Genomic DNA, 24,783 nt, shown 5'->3' with positions numbered 1-24,783 from the left:
AAGACACCAATCGCACTTCCAGTAATACAAAAGCCCAGTTAATGGATAAAATTAAAACAGTTTTTGCGGCCCTTCCCAGGGAGACTGTAGCATCAGCTTGTTCGAGGTTCCGAAGCAGAATTGAAGCTGTGATCGATGCTAATGGTGGTTATTTTGAGTAAATCTTGTTGATAGTATTGTAATTAACTCTGCCTGTAATGTTTTTTTGTCAATTCATTAAATTTAATAGATACAAAGAAAATTTTCTTTTTCCTTACGAAACTGTCAAATTTATCCCGAACACCCTGTATATAATATAAACAAGTAGGCATCGTGATCTGTCTGCTGCGTGGGCATTTTGTTTTCCTCAAATAAGATGACAAATTAGTTATAGAAAGTGAAAAGACATCTGGAAAATGACTTGCGAAAGACAGTTTGCAGACGCAATAAGAAATGAGTTGTGTACGAGATATAATATTTAACAACGGGACATCCGGCCTTCGATTGGAAAACACTTGAGTTCGATTCTCGTCGTGACCAGGGGAGTCTTTGTGGACTTTTCAATTAAGGTGAGTTTAGTCGATCTTATACAGAAGCAACAGGATTTATTTCTCCCTGGAAACTTGGGTTTTTCATCCCGGTACAGGCAAATCAATCATGAGAACAAGCGCAATTTACAGACTAAAATATTATTTCTGGTGGTGTAAGTAGGGGAGATCGTGAGTTGTGTATAGTGGAGTAGAGTGTCCTCGCATGATAAGTCTTTGGACTCCCTGGAAGTGCCATATAATAATAACAATATAAACTTTTTCCTGGTACTCCCTTGTTTACTGAGAGATCGGCAACACAGGTAATGTTCGTTCTGGGTCTAATAAAATAGTACGCGAGAACATAAAAAGAACATTTGCAGATTCAAACTTGACCAGTTCAATCCCAAAGTTTTTGTGTTGATGTATTAGTAAGGCAGATTTTATATCACATGTTGGTACTGTGATTAGACACAGAACCTTCTGGCACTATAGCTGACATATCAAAGCAGTTGATAAGCAGGATGGTTTCATGTCCGTATTGGTGGAGGGAAGGTTAACATTCAACTACATTACGCCCTCCTTCGAATTAGTCCGGGTGAAGTTCCTGCATGATTGGGGAATTGATCTAAATTTTATGATTGTTTTGTGTGTACTATAAGATTATTATTTATTTAAGAATTTCAAAAGAAAAAAAAAATTCTCGGCGAATGTATCTTCCATATCCTGGCCACATGTAACGTTAATACAGTATTCGATCTTTACATTTCTAGCACATTTGTGCATTTGGAAGAGTTTTGAATTGATAATAAGCAGTTTCATCATGTAAATCTCCATAACCGTCAGATGCAAGGAAGTCGCATGAAATATGTGTAGTTATTTTGAGTAAAGAATAGAAATGAACTTTTTTTATCTCCACTGAATATTATATTATTATTATGAATATTGTCAGATGAGAAAATGCCTAGGTCTGTTGACAGTAGTCTGTAGACCTCTGTTGTCGCACCTGAAAAATATTATTATTAAGGGAAACTCCAAGGAGTCCTTAGACTTATCGAGGAGGCCTTAATAGTTGTTCTTGATATGATGTTTATGGCCTCCTCGATAAGTCTAAGGACTTAATAACAATAATAACTATTCGGCATTTGCACAGTATCTATCATATTTTGCCTTGAACTCATTTACAGTCATGGCACTCACAACAAACTCTGGAAGCTTATTCTACTTATTCACCACTCTCCAAGTAAAAAAACTTAGATCTAACACCCTTGCTAACTACACTCTTGCTCAGTTTCTATGGATATCCCCTAGTTCTCCAATCACCAGACCTCTTCTGAAAAATTTCCTCTGAATTAATCTTGTAAAAACTCTTAAGTAATTTGAATGTCTCAATCATATCACCCCTTTTCCGCCTATCAACCAATTTCTGTAACCCACAGATCGTCAACCTATTCTTGTAAGGTTAATTCCATAGACCAGCTATCATCTTGGTCACTCGCCTCTGGATCCTCTCTACCTCCTCCCCATCAAGAAGAAACCCAGGGGCCCATATCTGGGCACAGTAGCCAAGATGGGGGCTCGATAAAGAGGAACAATAACCTGCTTATCTCTGCTCGTCAAAGTATTCTTCAGTAACCAAGTGAGCTGATTTAGCCACTTTTGCTATGTGCCCCCTAAACTTTAACTCCCTATCCACCAACACACCCAAATCTCTGGCCTCGTCAACCTCCTGGAGTACAGTTCCACCAATGTGATATACTACTGCTATTTTTTTCACCCCAAAATGTGTAACCTTACACTTTGCTGCATTAAACTGACATCCATCCTCATTAGCCCAGACTTCCAATCTATTCAAATCATCCTGCAAAATTTTGACATCATATGCATTCACAATTGCTCTACCCAACTTTGTATCTTCAGCAAATAAATGAACAGTTCCTCTCAGATCCTTTCCCATATCATTAATGAACAAATTAAATAGCAGTGGTCCAAGAACAGAACCCTGCAGCACACCACTAGTCACAGGCCGTCTTTTGAACTCTACTCCTGAACAAACTACTCTCTGATATCTCTCCGTCAACCACCCTCCTACCCATCTCACCAACCCTATATCCATCCCCATATGCTGCAGTTTACTGATTAGAATTCCATGTGGTATCCTGTCAAAGGCCTTAGCAAAGTCCAGCAGTGTCACTGTAAATCCATTGCACTTATCCAGTTCAGCCGTCACTGTATTAAAAAACGTGAGCAAGTTACTGAGGCATGATCCACTCTTCACAAAAGTATGCTGTCCTCCATACAGTATCCCATTTTCATCTATTAATACATCTGTATATTATAACATAGAAAGAAAGCCAAACATCAAAGGATTTGTATCCCCTTCATTATTATTATTATTATTGTACATCTCTTGAAATGGAGACAATCTTGAGAAAGATTTGCGCCTTTCACTAGGATTAGCACAACAGATATTTCGTACTTATTTTTAATTTTTAAGGGCATAATGCAAAGACAAATGTGGCCTATTTAAAAGTTAAATACCACAAGTATTTTGACGCGTCTAACTATGCAAGGGATGCCCATAATTTTAAAATAAAAGGAGTGTCGAATTTCCTAAAAAAAAAAAAAAAAATGTAAAAAAAATTTTAGCGACAAAAATTCACTATTTTGAATATAAAAATCATTCAAATTCGAAACAAATTAAAGTACCAACTAATTAACTAGTAACACGTAATTAAAGATTAAATTGATAAATAAAACAAAAAAATAAATTGATATTATTTTTAAATATCAACGAAGTGAAATTTCCAGTAAAAAAATATATAACAATTACCAAAATTTCTCAACTTATCTCACATATGACGCACGCAGCAGTTTTTGTTTCTCGGAATTTGGCTTTAGTAGTCGATGCAGCTGCCATGTTCTTATACGCTTTTGCGCCGGGACCTTATGAAAATTGGGCGGATGGACACCACAAGCGATGCATTTGTGTTGATCATTCTTGGAGTCCCGGTTGTTGAAGAATTCATAGTATGATGTGTAGTCAGTGCCGGCTCTAGGGGATCTGGCGCCCCGATGCAATTTTAAGTTGAGCGCCCCGTATTATTATTTTTTTAAACGTACTTAAAAGTTAAAGGTTAAAAAAAAATTAAAACATATTTTTGTATAAAATATGTCTGCTTTGAAAAATACATATATTAACCTTCCAATCGGCCAGGTCGTCTATATACATCCAGCAAAATCTGGATATGATGCATGCTTTCTGTTTAAAGAACATGGATGAGAAGTGAAATTTATATATATTATTATTATTATTGAAATGAGCACTTTACAAATAACAATAACAATTTGTTTCGTTTTTTAACTGCGAGATCATTTGAAATACTACTGAATATAATTTTGCGATATTTTAAAATTAGCCTTGAAATTAAGAATGTAATGCAATTTACCATATCTTGTTCATGAAAGCAGGAGGAGCTGTTCTCAAATAGCAGCAGTAGACCTCAATATATAAGCATAACAACGTGACATGCACATTTCTATACATCGTAGTAGTACACGGTCAAATAAAAAGTAACGTGCAAACCTTTTTTTTTATTGCAATAAATATTGCTTAATAGCATTTTTTTCCCAGAATATTTTATAACAATTGTTTAACACAAGCCGGAAAATTAGGACGAAAATAAATTCCACAATATTTTCTGTAACACATCTTCCAAAATGAATATGTGTATGTAATTTGCAAACAGCCAAAATCGACTTGGAATTTCCTAATGGAGGAAACCAAACCTGGAGTTTCCTCCATTAGGAAATTCTACAGTAAGTCATTCTCATTATTTCCGATGTACTTTATATAGTTGCCAAAAATAGCAAGAAAATAGCGTTCAAAAAAAACACAGAAAACATATTGAAAATTACAGTTCATTCTGAAATCCTCACTCAACGAAAAAGAAAATACGTAGTATTTTCTTCTTTTTATTATTCTTATTATCTGGTATTTTCTTCTTTTTATTATTCTTATTATCTGGCATTTTCTTTTAGTATACAAAGAAGAAATCACCGCATATTTAAAAAAGACATTTACCGGTTGTTTAGATAGATGGAAAATTAGTTATACTTAGAAGTAGCTATACTGTTACTACAATTTTACACTAAATGTATGAGTATGCTCTGCAAGCGATTTACGTTTGTAATTGTTTTGTGAACGGTTTTGAAAATAAATTATTTCAAACATCAGCAGGAGAATAAGGATGAACAGTCTGATACAATAGAATTATATCAGACTGTAAAAGAAATATTAGTATTACTATTTAGGATATAACTTAAAACAAAACAAGACATGCTGATGTATTATACACTACTGCTTGAGGCTCTTTAGTGTGACTTCTGAAGAAGTGGTCTTTCTCAGTAGCATTGAGAGTAATCTAAGCTTTCAGCCTTTACCTCCAGCTGAGAAGATTATTGTCTAGTATTCCTAAGGCATTAGATTTTTCCAGCAGCAGTAAAAGTCGTCATATTTGGATTTTTTAAGGAAAAAAAAAAACTATACTGAACTTTCTTGTTGCATACATGCAAGCGGTTTTTATATGGGGAAAATACTGAATAGAATTTCTACAACTTTGACTGATGTCAACATACAGCCTGAACAAATGATTGTAGACTGCAAAGAAATAGTCCGGAATTTGAAGTATCGGCTTCGGCGGATACAACAATATTATTGGCTTCCTTCTTTTATCAAACGGTAAAATGAAGCAAGAGATATTGAATACTGTCAGCAAAAACTTTCAAACCAGTTGAAAATTAGAGTAGTTATTTATAATTCAGTTCCATTCTGAAATAAAAAAAATCTATTGACCAAAAATTTTGGTATGACAAAAAATAAAAATAAATAGTTAAAGAAATGCAAACATTTTTCTTTGATTTGTAAAACCTTAGGTTAAATTTTGAATCTACTTACCTCAGTGTGAATTAACTACAAATTCACTGTGTTTAGCAATCAACTATTCGATGATTTACAAACAATGGCCAAATGTCACTTGGTAATAGAGGGTTAAGCTGGGTATACGTGCGCGCCTCACGTCCTAACTGACTAATGCGCGCTGCATGTAAAAAAAAAAAAAAAAAAGAAAAAAAAGTCGGTAGTGTAAGGGCGTCCCCCTATAACGCGACGGCCCAGACGACCGCTGTTAATTGCCTAGTTCTTAAAAAAAAAAAAAAGCTACTCATCCATTCTAAAAAAAAAAGGTAATGCCGTGCTGTATTGGTGGGACTTTGCTCCAAGAGGAGGATGAGAATCTATATTGGTTACTGTCAATAAGATGTGTCGACAACGTTCAAATCTTGAAGCTCAGCAGTATATTGCAAGAGTCGTGAAGACTACACACTGCACTGTTTGCTGCGAAGCGAAGTAGTATATCATTGTATAAGAAGACTTCGTTAGATAATTTCTTTACTTTTATGTGCACGAATTTTTGATTTGAGCACATTAGTAAACAATGAAAATTTTGTGGGACTATTTTTCCCTGTTTCAGATCACTTGGTTTCCTCATGGTGAGTAAAGAGACAGTACCAGGACTGTAGAAAGCTAATTATACGAGGGAAGGAGCCCTCTAGCAAACATATATAAGATTAACGCATCGTGTCTTTCCAAAAAAACCTGCCTTGCCATAATAATAGTAAATATATGCTTCTCTTGTAAAATAAATTAGATTTGTAATTTATATAATAAAATTATTAAAATGCTTAAGGTTTTTCAGTAAATATTAATATCATTGAGTTCTTATTTTGTAAATTATATAGCATGAATATTGTATTCAGACAGTGACGCTTAAGCAGACGACTATTAAGTCGTCTGCTTTTTTTGGCAGATCAGTACATTGGCCTATAGCTAAACGTTTTTGTTACATCAGCTTGTTGATAACTAGTAAATTAAATTAGTCATATAAACAGCTGAAAAGTAAAATCTCAAAAATTATTGAAACCGAACTTTATTTGAATTTAGGTGGACGGCAAAGAATTCGTCCCATTGATGCAACTCCCTCAAACGGCAGCTGGTGTTAGCTCATCGAATTTAATCACAGTTGGAGCCGGTAATACAGATGATCCGCGTTTCAGTGATTATAAATACTTTCGTGGATGCATTTCTAGTAAGTTGTGCAATTTATTAATATTGTACTGATTATTCCATATAGTAATTATACTGCATATTGTATTATATTTATACTGCAAATTATATATATACCCCAACAAAGAATATTTTTTTGTCTGTAAATTGCGTGTAAACTGAGTTTCCCGAATAAGAAACACCTACTACCGCCGTATGAGATCGGCTGACTCGAGTTCAATTGAAAATTTTCATATAAAGATTTCTCTTGTAACAACAAGAATCGTACCCGTGTCTTTTGCGATCAATGGAAACAATGTCCAGTTGTTCTTCCAATTGCTGTTTTATTTTATATATATATATTGTGTGACGTTTGGCGTTTTCATTCCCCCCCCCCCCCTTGAAATTTCTGTTTTATCATGTACGTAGCGTTTCGTCATTTGTTAAGTACCGTGTTACGTGATTGCACCATCAGATGGATGAAGTCATGCAGTTTTTAGACTATTTTTTATTAATTTTTCCCCACTTTTTCAAAAAATGTAAATCTGTTGCATTAGGATATAAAGCACATTTCAAATTATACATAAGCGTATGTGCATATATATACAGGGCGGTTCAGAATTCCACGTACAGACTTTGAGGGGAGGTAGAGAACATCAAAATCAACCATATTCACATAGGAAAGCATGACCGGAAATGGCACCCGAAAGTGATAGGCGGCGCTTTTCGCCAGTGCTCCAGGTGAGCAATTGGGGCTTCCTCAGTCAAGCTTGTGACGTCGTACGAAGAACACGCGTCGTTTTACGAACGCTGAGATGGCGGACATGCACGTCGTTTACTATATTATTATTATCATTATTATTATTATTATTATTACCACGGGCTACTCCAGGAGTCCTTAGACTCATCGAGGGAGGCCCTAAACATCATGTTCACACAGCTGTTCAACATTCTCACAGTATCTATCATACCTTGCCTTGAACTCGCTCACTGTTATAGCACCCACAACAGACTCTGGCAGCTTATTCCACTCATTTACCACTCTAAAAGTAAAGAACCCAGCTCTAACACCCCTGCTAACCACGCTCTTGCCCAGCTTCCATGGGTGTCCCCTAGTTCTCCCACCACCAGTCCTGATCTCAAAAATATCATCTGAATTAATCCTATAGAATCCTTTTAGCAATTTGAATGTCTCAATCATATCTCCCCTTTTTCGCCTATCAACTAGTTTCTGCAACCCACAAATCTTCAACCTGTTCTCATATGGTTCATTCCATAGACCTGCTATCATCTTAGTCACTCGCCTCTGGATCCTCTCAACCTCCTCCCCATCAAGAAGGAACCGAGGTGACCAAATCTGGGCACAGTAGTCGAGATGAGGTCTTATCAGGGCTCGGTACAGAGGTACAATAACTTGTTTTTCTCTGCTCGTCAAGGTATTTTTCAACAACCAAGTGAGTTGATGAGCTGATTTAGCTACTTTCGCAATGTGCCCCCTAAACTTCATCTCCCTATCCACCAACACTCCCAAGTCCCTGGCCTCATCAATCTCTTGGAGTACAGTTCCACCAATGTGGTATACTGCTGCTAATCTTTTCACTCCGAAATGCATAACCTTACATTTTGTCACATTAAATTGACATCCATTCTCCTTAGTCCAGAACTCCAATCTATCTAAGTCATCTTGCAAGACTTTGACATCTTCTGCATTCACTATCGCCCTCCCCAACTTTGCATCATCAGCGAACAAATGAACTGTCCCACTTAGACCATTCCCTATATCATTAATGAACAGATTAAACAGCAGTGGTCCAAGAACAGAACCCTGTGGCACACCACTAGTCACAGGCCGTTTTTTGGACTCTACTCCTGAATAAACTACTCTTTGATATCTCTCCATCAACCACCCAGCTATCCATATCACCAACCCTATATCCATTCCCATATGTTGTAGTTTACGGATTAGAATTCCATGTGGTATCCTGTCAAACGCCTTTGCCAGGTCCAGCAGTATCACTGTAAACCCATTTCCCTTATCCAGTTCAGCCGTCACCTTGTTATAAAACTTGAGCAAGTTACTGAGGCATGATCTACCCTTCACAAAGCCATGCTGTCTTCTGTACAGTATCTCATTTTCATCAATCCATTCCTGTATTTTTCCCTTGACTACTTTCTCCAAGACCTTGACAACGACTCCTGATATGCTGATCGGTCGGTAATTTGCAACCATAGTCTTGGATCCTCCTTTATGCAGTGGAACTATTTTCCCCTCTTTCCACGCCTTCGGGACTAAGCCAGACCTGAGACTCAGGGCACTGATAATTCATTAGCCGCTTCATGCAAGACCCGTGCCGGTATACCATCCAATCCCACAGATGTATTCACATTAAGGTTCTGTAATAGACTATTCACCTCCACTTCATTAACCTCAATTCCCATATAAACTAATGGTTCCTTCATTTTTTCAACGTCACCACCTGGATGATATACTTTTGCAAAGTGCGCGCTCAGTAACTCCACTATATCGACTGGTTCAGTGAACTCTTTACCATCGTCATTCCTTAAAATCATTTTGCCATGTACAGTTTTTTTCTTGCTTGCAGCATATTGAAAGAACTGTTTGGGATTCTCTTTTGCTTGCATAGCTAGTTTCCTTTCATAATCGGCTTTTGCTGTTTTTACCACACTCGTTACCCTTCTAGCCTGTACTTTATACCATTCGTGTGTCTGCAGGTCACCCCTTTCTTTAAATTCCCTCCATAGTTGTTTCTTTTTTTGCAGCTCAAGCTTAATGGTGTTATTCATCCATTTAACCCCTCCTTGTTTCACTATTCGGACCTTAGGTATACAATCAGCCATAACCTCCTGTAAATGCTCTTTGATCACTTCCCATGCTCTATCGACGTCCAGCCCTTGCAGTTGTACATGCCATGGCACTGATCCAAGCAATCTCCTAAGCTTGTCATACTTGCCAGCACGGTAATTCCACATATACCCTGTCTTAATCACAAATTTCACACCCTTAGCCACCTCCCAGGTCAAGACCTTATGATCACTCTCACCAATAGGTGGCAACATGGTCATATTCATTACAGTCAAATTCTCAGATGCTATTACCAGGTCAAGCACTCTCACACCCCTAGTATTTTCAATTACATGCTGTTTCAGATAGTTATCCCTTAATAATTGAATAAAATCCATTTCCTTCCTCACATGTGTCCTCTCCTCCTTCCAATCAATGTTACCATAGTTGAAATCCCCCATAATAATTACCCTCCTTCCACTCATTTCATCAATTTGTTTATGCATACCATCTCCACCATCTATTCCATCACCTGGTCTATAGCAGCACCCACGTGTATATTTTATTCTGCCAGTATCAATCTCACACCAAATAGCCTCAAATGAGCTCCTTTCACTATCCTGCAATACTTCAATTCTCCTTGGCTGCAGTTCATCAGCTATCATCAATAACACCCCTCCCCCAATTTTATTCTCTCTGTCCCTCCTAAACATACTATAACCTACACATTCTATCCCACTAACTATATTATCTTCCGTCAGCCATGTTTCACTAATGCCAATAACCTGTGGCCAGGAAGAGCCAATCAAGGCCAAAAATTCTTCCTTCTTGTTCCTAATACTCCTGGCATTAGTATACATGAATTGCAGTGTTCCCTTTGTCCCACCCCTATCTTGATGCGTTATTCTAAATATCCCATTCCCATTTTTTGTCCTTATTGCTGGCTCAGGTACATTATATACATTTTTACAATCAACTGTCTCACTGATGTTTGGATATCCACTTCCCCCCCTCCTTGGTAGTTCTAGTTTCCCTGGTTCTACACATCCATTTTCACTTCATTCAGCAACACTTTTTCCAGTCTCCGCACACCAAGTCCATTCAAATTATGTATCTAACTACTATTGAACTGTTCAGTTACGCCTAATAAAGTTTTATTTACACTACTTACTGCCTTGTGTTATTTCTGTATCTTTCTTTTCCTGTTAGTACCTTCCGGTGGCATTTCCGGTCATGCATTCCTATGTGAATATGGTTGATTTTGATGTTCTCTACCTCCCCTCAAAGTTTGTACGTGGAATTCTGAACCACCCTGTATATATATGCACATACGCTCATGTATAATTTGAAATATGCTTTATATCCTAATGCAACAGATTTACATTTTTTGAAAAGGTGGGGAAAAATTAATAAATAGTCTAAAAACTTGATTTCCATGTTCTCTATTTGTCCTCAAAGTTTGTACGTAATTTTAAACCACCCTGTATAAATATTAGTATTAAGACTCACAGCAGGATATTTGTGTGTGTGTGTGTGTGTGTGTGTGTGTGTGTGTGTGTGTGTGTGTGTGTGTGTGTGTGTGTGTGTGTGTGTATATATATATATATATATATATATATATATATATATATATATATATATATATACAGTATATATGTAGAAAGTATTTTACCTTGGGTATGCCCATACCCGCTAATATAACATGCCACTGGAAATCTCAACACACCAAAGTTCATAATTTGCACTTACTAACATTAAACTGATAGCCAGTTTCATTTGTCCAAATTTCCAGTCTATTGAAATCATTTTGTAGTGCTGGATATCAGTAGAATCCCTGATTGCCCTGCCTATATTCATGTCATCAGAAAACAGTTGCACATCTCTTGTTAGACCCTTCCTAATGTCATTAATGTACAGATCATACACATCCATGTTTTTTCATTATGGGATACTAAAGCAATCTGTGTGAAGCAGTTAACTTCTATATACAGTTGGCTTAGTCGTGAAGATACCTCATGTGCAAACTACTTTGTTTGCACGAATATTATTTCTTGGCATCTTTAATGAATAGGAGAGTGTTTGCCAGACAACTTTGTGTTCTTACACTCTTAGAAGAAGAAAACTGAAGGAAGAGTAGATCATTCACTGGAACATTACGCATGAAAATATAAGGTGAAACAGAACCTTGGGGGGGGAAGAGAGAGAGAGAGAGAGGGTGGGTGGGGTTGTTAACTGGAATGCATCTAGCATTTTTAGAAAGCATTTTGGTGCAACATCCAAAATGTGTGAGCTATATTTCAGAGTTGAGCAGATTTGGGATATATATTTCATAAACAGTTATACAGATAAGAAATAATCTGTGAAAAGGATAGTTTTTTTTTTTTTTTTTTTTTTTTTTTTTTTTTGAGGCCGAAGATGTGATAGATGTAATGCAATTATGCTAGGAAAGGCTAAGGAAGCCTTAAGTCAGTCAAGAAGAGAAATTTGAATTTGTTTGGTGACCTGGGTTCATTCATAAAAGATAACAGAAAATAAAGTGAGATCTTTCTTGTGTTATGAGAAATAAGACAGGACTGCATTTTCATGTTGGTAGCACTAAAGTTTATTAGGTTATGCTTGCTCTACTGAAGAATGGCATAGAAATCAGATAGCTTAGGGTAGTGGTTATGGAAGATCCTGAAACTTCAAATGATCATACGCTAAAAGCAAGAATTCAAGTTGCCAAATGCAGCTTTCTGTATTTGGTCATTTAGAAATCATATTTGTATTTGCTGATGTTTTTTTTGTGCTGCTGTTGTGAGCTGGTGTTTCATTCTTTAGTCATATGTGATATGCTGAATTTTTTCTTTTCTCTCTCTTTCTTGGCTCACTTGATGGAGGACCAAGTCCTTGATATGGAAATAGTGTATTGTTATCGCTAAAATACAGATTTGTGATCATTGAGAGAATGCCATTCCCACTCAAGAAGAAAAGAACAAGCGGAAGCACCGAGCTCTGAGATGCTCCGGCATTAACAAGAAATCTGAAGAAAGGAATCCATCTATCTTGGCATATAGCAAATGGAGATGAAATTGGTATTCCAATTGTAACAGTAGAAGGCAGGATGGCAGTTTGGTGAACAGGCCTCCATACCAGACTTGATCAATAGCATAAAAATCTCAAGAGCAATGATATGAGTTTCTCCAAACCTTTTCATGAATTATATCCATGGTGGGTGGTGATAAATAGGAGATCTGCTGTAGGTCAAGAGTGGCAGAATCCATATTGCTGGCTAATCAGTGACTAGCTGGCAGATGGTAAGAAGTTGGCTGTTGATAGCATCTTCCATGATTGAGAGATCTGAAGTGAGATCAGTGAGCTTATCGTTGATGGCTGACATTTTTTTTTTTTTTTTTTTTTTTTTTGAAGGGGCTGAATTAAGGCATATTTTGATGGCTAGAGCCAGACAACCAGGAAAGGTGGAAAAGACATAGAATTAAGTGTTAATTCTGGAGCATGAATTTGAGCACAATTAGAATCCCATCAGATATAAAAAATCAGTGGCGAATTCTCCATGCTTGCTGCGCAAGCTCATTACTTGAGAAAGAAGTAATATTTATTTATTAATAAATGCATGCATTTATAAGCATTCCATTTACGCTTTTATTTTTGTAGAAAGAAGACGTCTTAAGCTTGCACGGCAATAATTGAACTTTGCATTGTGTATCGAAGGCCGATGCTTGCTCGGTTGTAGGAGCTGCCAGGTCCTCCCTGCAGCACTGTGATTTCATGTGTGCACATAGCCATTTCCACTCTCTTCATGTTGTCTTAAACACAGGCCATACACAGTGAAAGTAGCTCTAGCCAGTGAGTTTCGGCCAGCCTTTACAAGTGTGCTTGTTGCTTGGGAAAATTAAGTCAACCAACCTTTTATGATGATGTTATTGACTAGTTTATAAAAAAGAACCGTAGGGTAGAATTTGTATTCAAGTAGTTAAATTGAAAAAGATAGAATATCATTTGTAAAATAAATGTTGTATTTGTATGATTAAATGTACATAAATTTCTCTCTCTCTCTCTCTCTATATATATATAGTTTTAAATGGTCAGTAATTCATTATTCCGCTAATCAGACTTAAATCACACTTCTCACTCCCTGAATGATAACAAGAGCAAACATGAATTTCAAGACCAGCATTCGCCCCTGTAAAAAATGTATTGATATTTAGGATTTTTCTGATTCCTTTCTGATAAAGAACTAGAAGAGACATGGGGAGAGCTGTTCATGGTAATTTCTGTGATCATATATGCAGCAGTTGGAGAGGGAGAATGGTGCCAGGAAGTCCATTTTCTCTTTGGGTAATGTTCTGATGTCACTATCTTGATGTGAGTGAGATGGGAGCACAGAAAGGTAGAAGATGAACTCACTGGCCCTGCAATTCACCAGAAGGTTCAACTGCTGTATGAACATAACACTGTTTTATTCATTTGGTCTTTTCAAAATTGGATTTGGATTTTCTGATTTTTTGTAATTGTTGCAAACTGCAGAGTAGACAGAGTGTGAAGCTGGAGTTTAGTTTTCAGGCTACTTATGATATACTGTTTGTTGATTTGATTGCCTTGTCCTTGTTTGGTGAACCAAGGCTTGGATAACAGTCTATGATTTGAGTGGAACAAGGACAAAAGCCATCATTCCAATTATAACTATTTCTGTTATTCAATTGTAGTAGCAGATGTTTGAATCTGAGGATCAGAATTAGTAATTGGATCATCATGGAAATGCACAATAATGACCATGGAGACATTAAACTTGGGCATTGCACTAGTATAATACCAAAGGACATGAAACCGAGAATTACTAGATGGAAACTGTTTCACAGTATGGAAAACTTATATGAGTTTATGGTCTAAGTCAGTGGTTCTACCGCTGAGCCCCACTTGACAAGAGAAACCGCTGTCAGCACAGCACTCCCCCCTCCATAATTTGTTAGGTTTCACACTATACGCAGCTAAAATACTTCAACAGATTACACATTGTGGACGTTCTTCATCATTGATTACAGTTCCCTATATGAGCAAGTCAGTTTTACTCACTTGCTCTTATAGGGAACTTTTGACGTTAATGATATTTTGTTTGTGAATAGGTTGCCATAAACGTTTTTTTTTTTTTTCATTTTTATTATAATTTTCAATTTTTTTCAATAATTTTTAATTTCAATTTCAAACCTCAGAAATCTGGTCTTGCACAAGCTGGAATCGAAAACGCTAACCACAGGATCCAATGGCAAAACGCTAAGTTACTACATAGATTCACATATAAACATGAACGTTTATCTAAAGAAAGTGCTGAAGCCTTACTTCTTAGGACTGTCTCAAAGTTTGGGAAATTGTTATCCTCAGTTGTATTCAATAACTTACCTGCTATATTTGAATTTAATTTAAGTGATTTTAATTTTAGTCCAGTAATTTTAATCCATGAAACGCGACTGTATATGTAGAGGGATTTCAATTTAAGCATGCGCACTGCTGGTTTTTTTTTTTTTTAATTCATTTCTTATTGTGGTTCGTTAGTTATACTGATGAAATATTTACATAATTAAAGAAATATTTAATTAGTTATAGTTTCTGGGAAAATTCCCATGCTACTACTCTTAAACACTAATATTTAATGTTGCATACGTGTTATTCTATAGTCACGAAAGTATGATTATTGTTTTTATTTTATTAGTAAGAGAACATCATTTGTATACTGTATATCATTATAATAGCAACACAAAGCAAAAATTATTTCAATGAAGCCTGCGGGCCACTAAGCTATACTGCGGTATTTAGAATTGTAAGACACTTCCCAGATTCACAAGGAACGCTGTGCATTTGATACTTGACATAAAATCCTATAAAAATAAATATTAAATAGATATGCTTCTTCAGCCATCTACCAGCGCCAAGCTTGACTTAAATGCTAGTAGTAACGTTGCAGGTTAATACTAGGCTGAAGCAGTAGTTCGTTCGAGTGCGCTGTCTAGTGCCTTCCAGATACATCTTGAAAGTTCTCGATACTTCGTTATTTTCATATAAATACAAGAGAATGTCATCCACAGTCAGTCAGGAACAGTGTGATATTTGTGTATAAGCGCACTCAGGTTCGTCGTGTCAGCCATAGCCTATTGTGGTTTTATATAGTCTGACTTTTTTCATTAGTATGAGACATATTCAGTGGATAATAACCGTTATATGGCCATGTTGGATCATTTTTTGGATTCACCTTCCATCATTATGGCGTCTACGAGTAAAAAGCGTAAATCAAGTGATTTGTGTCGGGTTTTTAATGAAAAGTGGACCAATTTGTACTTTTGTACCTTTTGACGATAAGCCAGTGTATTGAATTTGTCGTGAGTCAGTGTCGGTATCAAAAGAATACAATATAAAACGACACTATGAGACAAAGCATGGGTTCAATTTCGATCACCTTCAAGGGTGTGTGGACAAAGTGAACCGTCTCCATATTGATTTAAAATGCCAGCAGGGTACGTTTAAAAGGCAGAGGGAAGAGAGTGAAACGTGCGTCAAAGTAAGTTATGTAATAGCTGAACAAATTGCTAAAAAATCAAGTCTTCTTGGACGGCGAGATTGTGAAAGAGTGTCTCATTGCTGCTGGGGATATTCTGTGCCCAAATAATAAGGAAGTGTTTAAAAAACAGAGTTTGTCTGGGGTAACTGTAGCACTACGTGTCGAAGAACTTGCCAATGACATTGAAGGAACTTAAAAAAAAAAAAACGAGTTGCCCGGTGTTGTACCACCCTACCCCAGTCCTGATGATACTTTCAGGCGCACAATTTGTTTGCTCACACTTGGATAAAGGATTAAACTAAATTTATTATAGTCTAACCAAGTGAAAAATAAACTTTCAACATCTTTCTCTAAATCCAGAGTAATTTAATAAAAAGGTGACACACCTTTTGGCAACTCCTATAGATAAAGATGACCTTGCTATTGCTTCTGCCTGGTATCTCCACTATTGGGCCTGGCTCCCACTGAAGAGACCTCAATAAAGGTCGAAATGAGTCTGGGTAGTGGCCCTTCCCTTAATGGATAAATTATACATATCCACAAGGAGATGTGTTTTGCATTATAGGAGATACTGAGATAGAAGTGATGTTAGCTTGGTCCACCTTTGCTGTGAGTTGCCTGGTGTTGTACTACCTTACCCCAGTCCTGAAGATATTTTCAGGTGCAAACTTTGTTTGCTCTCACTTGGATAAAGGATTAAACTAAATTTATTATAGTCTAACCAAGTGAAAAATAAACTTTCAACACTGCCTCTGGCACACGTTATCAGTTTTATCAGTGGGAGTGAAGAAAATAATTATTAGTTATTTTGAAATTCATGATAATTAAAACCTGTATCATCAAAAGTTTTTCTTTCTGTATTTTTATTTGTTGTTATTTTTGAAACTGATTTAGGGCAGTTTTAATTTTTATCTGTAAGAAAGTATGCCCCCCCCCTTCAAGCTATTCATGCCCCCAGGGGGGTTGTGCCCCACAGTTTGAGAATCACTGGTCTAAGTTATCAAGAAGAGACCTAGAATATCAAGAGTGTTGGCAGGATGGTGTGGAATGTCTAGTAATTTAGTAGGTAGGTAGACAGTTCATTCTAGGACACTGATGACAGCAATACTTTGTTATCTCATCAAATTTGATCAGTAAAATTATAGAAGGCATGCTTTTGACTATGAAAATTTAATGGAAATGTCCTCACTGTTTGGATGTTTAGACTACAGAATATTGAGATTCAATGATGGATAATCAAAAAAAAAAGTAAGAGCAGTATTGGGTACAGATAATCAAAGAAGTATGGCTGAGTTTGGAGATTAATAAAGACAGCATAGAAATGCTGCAAAATGTAGTTAAAGATATTTTGAGCCCATCAGAAGGAAGGGATTCTAGGTTTGACATTTTCTGACACAGGATGCTAGATCTCTAAAAAATGTACATTTACCACTTTGTGCTGAAATAGATTGTGTGGTTTGAATAATTGAGGTCATCTCTACTATCTAAAACTAGTTTAGTTGTAGTCTAAAATTATGCCTGAAAAAAAACTGCGAAGGGCTGGTAATTCTCCTTGCTTTCAAAAACTTCATCTTTTTTTTTTACACTGGGTTATTAGAGGCATGGAAATTTTTTTGTAGCATCTTAAAATTGCTGTGAAAGAAGAAAAAACATAAGTATTTGTTTCAGATTTAGAAGCTTGCCCATTTAAAGAATTCTCTACAGTACAAAAAAAGTCTCAGGATCCTCCAACTTTCATATGGAAAAGATCTTGAAATAATGTACTGGTAATGCCACTTACTTAACATTTCATTTTGTAAATTAAAAAAAAAAATGTTACCAATAAATGATTTGGGGTGCTGTGGAGTAATGCACAAAAATGCAAATTTACTGGTCTAGAAACAGAGCCTTGAATTTTGTTAGCATTCTTCAATCTTAGCTACTGGTGCAAGTTCGACGGTCTTGAAACAATTATCTTGTTAAGGAGGCCTAAAGCCTCCTTAACAAGGAATCTATTTTACAATCTTTCCATTATTCTGGTTCTGAATGCTCCCATAACCATAAACTTCAATTTTGAAAAATTAAAGCAATATTTCAGTTTTCTTTAGTTTGGTATAAGGCATATATTATTATTATCGTAACACCCCATGGAGTCGGACTCATCAAGGAGGTCCCCCTTGTCATGCACACAGCTCACAATACCTTGCCTTAAACACATTCAAATTCTCTGCAGACACCACACTCTCAGGCAATGCATTCCAATCATTCACAACTCTTCATGCAAAAAAACGTGCTTCTCACTCCGATTTTAAGATTTTAAGAAGAACCTGTGGCATAGTAAATTAATTAATAAAGATACCTTTCTTTATTAATTAATTTCTTTAATTAATAAAGAAACATTGTTCCAACCCTCCTTACACAGCTTTCAGGGATGACCTCCTGTTCTTCCCTGATCTGCCATTTTAGGAAAGGCCTCTTCAGCATTAATCCTATAGCAACCCCCTTACCATCTTGCGTGTCTCTATCATATCATCCCTCTTCCTTTTATCCAGTAGACTCAATAAATTGCATCTTCTCAACCATTCTTCATATTCAACATTCCAGTTCAGAAACTACCTTAGTCAATCGTGTCTGGACCCTTTCCAACATCTCTTCACCATTTTGAAAACCAGGTGACCAAATTTGTGCACAATAGTCCATATGTGGGCTAATCAAGGCCTTATACAATGGAACAAGAATATCCTTCTACAAGTCAGTGTCTTCTGCATCATTCCCAGAATTCATTGTGTTGTCCTCACAATTTTAGCAATGTGTCCTCTAAATTTTAGATCCTTATTCATCATCATCCCAAGATCTCTTATACCCCCCCCCCCACTTCCAACAGTATATTCCCACCAGGTGTAAATTCTGCATCCCGGCCTGGTTGACCAAGTGGTTAGCATATCCACTCTCCAGCCAAAAGGCTGCGGATTCGAATCCCACCGTGGGCATGGATGTTTTGTGATTGTCTGTGAAAATACTAATGGTGGTGGTAGATGGCATTGGTGTAGATGATGAAGGTAGTTGCGGTTGGCAGAGACAGAGAGTTTTAGAGTAGGTACTCCCCCCCCCCCCTGATGAGTCCTTGGACATCCCTGGAGATGTTATGTAATAATAATAATAAATTTAAAACCTTACATTTTGCAACATTGAACTGGTATCCCCACTCCCATGCCCATCCACTCTATCTATTCAAGTCTTCTTGTAAGGCCAGAACATCTGCTCTACTCCTCATAATCCATACCAACTTTACATCATCTGCAAACAATGAATATCCCCATCCAAATATTTTTTAATGTTAATTGAAGTTAAACAGCAATGGCCCTAAAACAGACTCCTGAGGCACACCACTAGTGACTTTCTTCATCTGGGTTATTGTTCACCATACACAACTTGTCGATACCTATCAGATAGCTAATCTCCAATATAATGCACTAGTCTAATATCCAACCCCATCTGCTCTAGTTTGACTATAAACTTATCATGCAGTAATCTATCAAAGCCTTTGGAAAGTCTAAGTATACTACTGTGTATCCATATCCTTTATCCAATGAAGCCATCACCTTATTGTAATAATAAGTAGATCACTAAAATGTGACCTCCTTTTAGCAAATCCATGTTGTCCATCAAAGATAATACCACTGTTGTCAATCTAATTCTGGATCCTAGTTCTCATCAGCTTATAATATATTTTATATTCATTTTGCTTCTAATAATGCTATTTTTTATGTTTAATGTATTTATTCATTTCATGTTATTTAATGTTGTTCAGTATGCTTAATGTATACTTAGTTTACTTATTAATTAGTTTAATATGTAATATTCTTATTAGTTAATTTTAATTAATGCTGACATAAATATAAGATTCAGGAGTTCATGAAGTGCTCTTATGATAAAAGTATGAAACTTAACCATTGATTTCTTCTGAATTTTTTTCTCCTAAATACTCTTTTGTTTCCTAGACAAAATCAGTGTACATTATATAAAAATTAACAGTTTTGTTACAGATGTCGTCGTGGATACTGGAAAAGAGACAATATTACCTTTGGAGGTGACATTTGGATACCAAAAAAAAGAAGACTTTTACAGGGTTCATGTAGAAGGAAAATCCAGTGAAAAAAAATGTGGAAACACATATTCAGCTCCAGTGTCTATTGTATTGAATGAGGGTTCTGCTTTTCAGGTATATTATATGCTAATATTATAGTAGCAAAAATTAAATTAAAACATAGTAAAATTAAGAATTATAATATTAAAGTTGTAGAGCAGGTGCCCTCCCTGATGAGTCTTTGAACTCCCTGGAGGTGTCATGTAATTATTTATTTATTTATTTTTTAATAATAACATTATTATTATTCACATATAATATTTATAATATGTACTTGCACACTAATCTGCATACAGGTATTTACACATACTGCTAACATTTTTTTTTTTTCATCATCATCATCAAATTCCTGCCATGTACTCTCAAGGGGTGTAGTATAGTATTTCATGTAGTACTATCATACAGGATATGATAGTACTACATGAAAAATTTACATCATTACTATCTTCCTATCTACAATTTTCCTCCAAATCAGTCTGTTACTTGCCAAGACTAAAACATTATCAGATCTTATATTTCTATTGTCTAAGGCACTTTGTACAGTATCAGTCCACCTATATCTTGGTCTTCCGACTAATTTCTCTCTTATTCCATATGAATTTATTCAGTTGACTTCCTACCATAACAGCTTTGTTGATTCTGTTGTCTATTTCCATATACCATCTTCACTAAAAATCGTGCCTAAGTAGCCGAAATGTTTTACTTGTTCCACAGGTTCCCCTTTCACAACACAGTTGACATTTTCAATGGTTCTACCTATTTTCATTGTCTTTGTCTTTTTATTGCTGACCTTCATACCATATCTATTACAACGGTTATTCAATGTAGTCAGGAAATCTTGCAGACTTGCAGTGGATTTATTTAGAAGTATAACATCGTCTGCATAAAGCAAAGAGCTGACATTAACATCTCCAATTCTGATATCATGTTTAATATCACTTTCCTTCATAATGTGATCCATATAGATAATGAATAACAGAGGTGATAATGTACATCCTTGTCTCACACCAGATTTAACATTAAACCATCTTCCTGTACTTAATTCAATTCTAACTGCTAACTTACAACTCAAACAAAGACTAAGTATTATTTGATGTAATGCCCCATTGACACCATATAACTGTAGCGTTTTGAATAGCTTCTCTCTTGGCATCTTGTCATATGCCTTTTCCAGATCTACAAAACTTAAGTATAGATCTTTGTTATATTCCCATGCTTTCTCAACTATTTGTCGTAAAGTGAAGATCTGATCCCGACAGCCTCTATTTGACCTGAATCCAGCTTGTTCTTCACCAAGCTTTTCTTCCACAATTCTTCTCAAACATTTCTCAAGTATACTTGAATATATCTTACCAGGAACACTCAGTAATGAAATGCTTCTGTAATTCTCACATTCAGTTTTATTTTCCTTTTTATATATGGGTACTATGAGAGCTCTACTCTAATCATCGGGTATTTGTCCCTCTCTCCAGGCTTTCTAAACTATGCAGTGCAGCCACTGTAAGACTTTTATACCACCATACTTCAGAATTTCTGGCTGAATATCATCTACTCCTGCTGCCTTTCCACATTTCAGGCCTTTGATGGCTTTTTCTACTTCAAGTATGGATATGTATTCCTGACTGTATGCCTATTGAGTGTTTTTTACCACTATGCTATCACTGCTTGTTTCATTTTTACTCTATACTTCAAGGATATCTTTTTCTCCCATTTTCATGTCACCTTTATCATCTCTAACTCCTTTTACAACACTCTTTCCTCCATTTCTAAGCTTCTTCAACAACCTCCAGAATATCTTACCTCCTTCTTGATATTTATTTTCTATGTTCTTGCCAAAGTCCTCCCATCACTTTTGTTTAGCTAGTTTTACACAGTGTTTAGCTTTCTTACATTTGTCTCTGTATTCTCTAAGAGCACAAGCTGACTTATTTGCCAGGAACTTTCGATATGCTTTCTTTTTTTCCTTCAATGCCTCTTTAACTTCCTGTGTCCACCATGGAGTTCTGATTTTTCTTTCCTTGCAGACAACCCCACGACATGCCTCTCTGGCTGAATCAATCAGTGTTTTCTTCAAGGCTTGCCACTGAATCTCCAAGGTTTGGTTGCGGTTCTCAAACTCTTTCATTTTTTTTTTCAATAATTTTTGTGTATTTTAGTTCTACAGTTCACATCTGAGAGCTGCTCAACTTTAATTCACTTTAAAACGTTCTTACATGTTATTCTTTTCAATATGAAATTCAATTTTATCCTGCTCAAGACTAAATAGTGATCACTTACAATTTCAAATCCTCTGTACACTCTGGTGTCCTGCACCAGGGAGAAAACATCACTATCAACAATAACATAGTCAATGAGACTTTTCTTATTCCTTGCCTCTTCTCTCCATGTGAATTTGTGCACATTTTTATGTTGGAACATGGTGTTAGTAATAACTAGTCCATGTCCTGAGCAGAAATCCAACAGGTATTTGCCATTATTATTAGCTTTGCTCTTTTCTCCAAATTTTTCCAATATATTTTTGTATGTCTGACAATCATTTCCCACTCTGCTGTTTAGATCCCCAACAAGGACCAACTTTTCCTTATTCGTTGTGTCAGTTGCTTTCCCTAAAGCATGAAAAAATTCCTCTACTTCTACTTTAGTAGAACCTTCTGTGGGACCATAGGCACAAACAAGTCTCATTGTCCAATTTCCCATTCTCATATTTGCCCACATCGCTCTACTTGAGACAGCCTGCCATTCAAGAAGATTAACCTCGTATTTAGTGTTGAATACTATGGCTACCCCTTCTTTTCCTTGATTGTCATTGCCTGAATATAACATTTTGTATTTATTGCTTAGAAAGATCTCACCAGTTTTTGTCTTTTTTGTTTCAGTCACCCCAATTATGTCGATCTGATACTTATCTGATTCCTCAGCTAGCTCCATTTCTTTGCCATTCAGGCTTCTTATGTTGATAGTACCAATCTTTAACTCTGGTGATGTTGATTTGGGGTGTGTTTTCAGATTTGTTCCAGTAGCTGACTTTTCGCAGTTCGAACTGGTTCCCTGGCGAAAACAATGAGGGCCTTGTTTAACCGGACGACGCCCCAACCAGCATGAAAATTTGCCATGTTGTACCATCATTTTGTATTTTGGTTTAAGCCAATAAGAATACAGTTTGGTCAGTTAAATCCCAAATTGACAGCCTATCCTCGTTCAAACAGTATTCAGGTAGATACCCAACAGGGTGCACCATGAGAAGGTGAGGATTGGACATTAGGTCAGAAGCCCTGCTCAGTTCTCTGCATTCCTTTAAAGGCTATGTGGAGGTATCTTCTCAGTTATATAGCTTTGACCATTAAGCACCCCATTTTTTTTTTTAATAATAATAATTTTTTGTATACAAGTATATTCTGTATATATCCATATACATTTATATTACATATGCATTACATATAATTTTTTAACATTTTATTATGTCTCAGGTAAATTACATATATACATGTAATAATAATAATAATTTTTATATATATCTATATATATATATAAACATGAACACAATTGTGCATAACAGATACTTGCATGTACATAATGTTTTTTAAATAATAATAATAATACAGTGGAACGTCGGTTGTCGAAAATAATTCATTCCTAAAGACTGTTCGGAAACCGATTTGTTTGAAAACTGAAACTATTTTCCCATAAAAAGTAATGTAAAATGGATTCATTTGTTCCCAAACCCAGATGATTTCTTATTTAAACCTTTATAACAATACTTCATATATAAAATCGTATACAAAAACAATGAAAATGCAAAAATCTTACACAAAAAAGAATAAACACAATAAATAGATAAAAATAGACGAAAATTTAACTTCACTTTACTTGTATGGAGGAGAGTTCATGGCATAAGTAGAAGGTGGTGAGGAAATGGGAGTCCTCTTCAATGTAAACATCAGGTAGCTGTCCTTCTGGGGTTTTTTTCCTCTTTCTCTTTTCTGTCTTTTGGCACTATTCGACTCTGCTTGAGACACACTGGGCCTCTGTCTCACTAAAAACCTGTCCAATGAGATTTGTTTTTGTCTGCGTTTTAAAATATTTCTGAAGTGAGGCATGGCATTGTCCTTGAAAAGGACATAGGTCACTACCCAGACCGACCGGTCTGGGTAGTGACCTCCCACCATAATGTAATAACAGTATACTTTTCCTAGGAAATGTGTTTTTACATTATGGAAAATACCAAGATTAGCGATCAGAACTTTCCCCACCTTTGCAACGAGTTGCCTGAGATTGTACTAGGTAGGACTACTTGCATTAGCTCACGCTAGTAACCGCTGATACTTTTATAGTTTACTATATTCGGCATGAAACTCTCTGATTCCAATCTTTGAGTTTCTTAATTGGTTTTGAAACAATGTGGGATTTAATATCCCCTTAATTTGAATAATGTTTATATCGCCGAAATGAAGCCTATTGGCTCTTTATATTTAAACAAATCTAACTGTTTGTGTGCGAGAGAAATGTAAACAAATGTAAAAATGCAGTGTTATATGGCACCATAAAAGCATAAAATTAACTGTTGTTAATTAGTTAAATTAATTAGCATAAAGTAAATTTTATAACGATTCATTCATTAGTGTAAAGGCTAGGCTTCTGCGAAGCAGTCGTATAGATTGCACTAGGAGACCATAAAGTAATCATATTGCTGCTTCT

At 36.0% G+C, this 24,783-nt stretch overlaps 1 protein-coding gene across 3 annotated transcripts in view; it reads left to right on the top strand.

Annotated features, from left to right (window-relative positions):
• The window catches only part of LOC150104510 (axotactin-like), a 145,176-nt gene that overhangs the window by 74,620 nt on the left and 45,773 nt on the right, over window positions 1–24,783 (top strand). For all 3 annotated transcript variants that reach the window (XM_090395685.1, XM_090395686.1, XM_090395687.1), the window contains 2 exons: window positions 6,508–6,652; window positions 19,988–20,163. In XM_090395685.1, coding sequence (XP_090251811.1) covers window positions 6,508–6,652; window positions 19,988–20,163 — 321 coding nt within the window. The remainder of the gene's footprint in view (window positions 1–6,507; window positions 6,653–19,987; window positions 20,164–24,783) is intronic.

Source organism: Typopeltis vanoorti, chromosome 7 (assembly GCF_054136105.1).
Source record: "Typopeltis vanoorti isolate ZY-2024b chromosome 7, IOZ_Tvanoo_1.0, whole genome shotgun sequence".
Lineage (NCBI taxonomy): Eukaryota > Metazoa > Arthropoda > Arachnida > Uropygi > Thelyphonidae > Typopeltis > Typopeltis vanoorti.
This window is presented reverse-complemented; position numbering and strand designations above follow the sequence as displayed.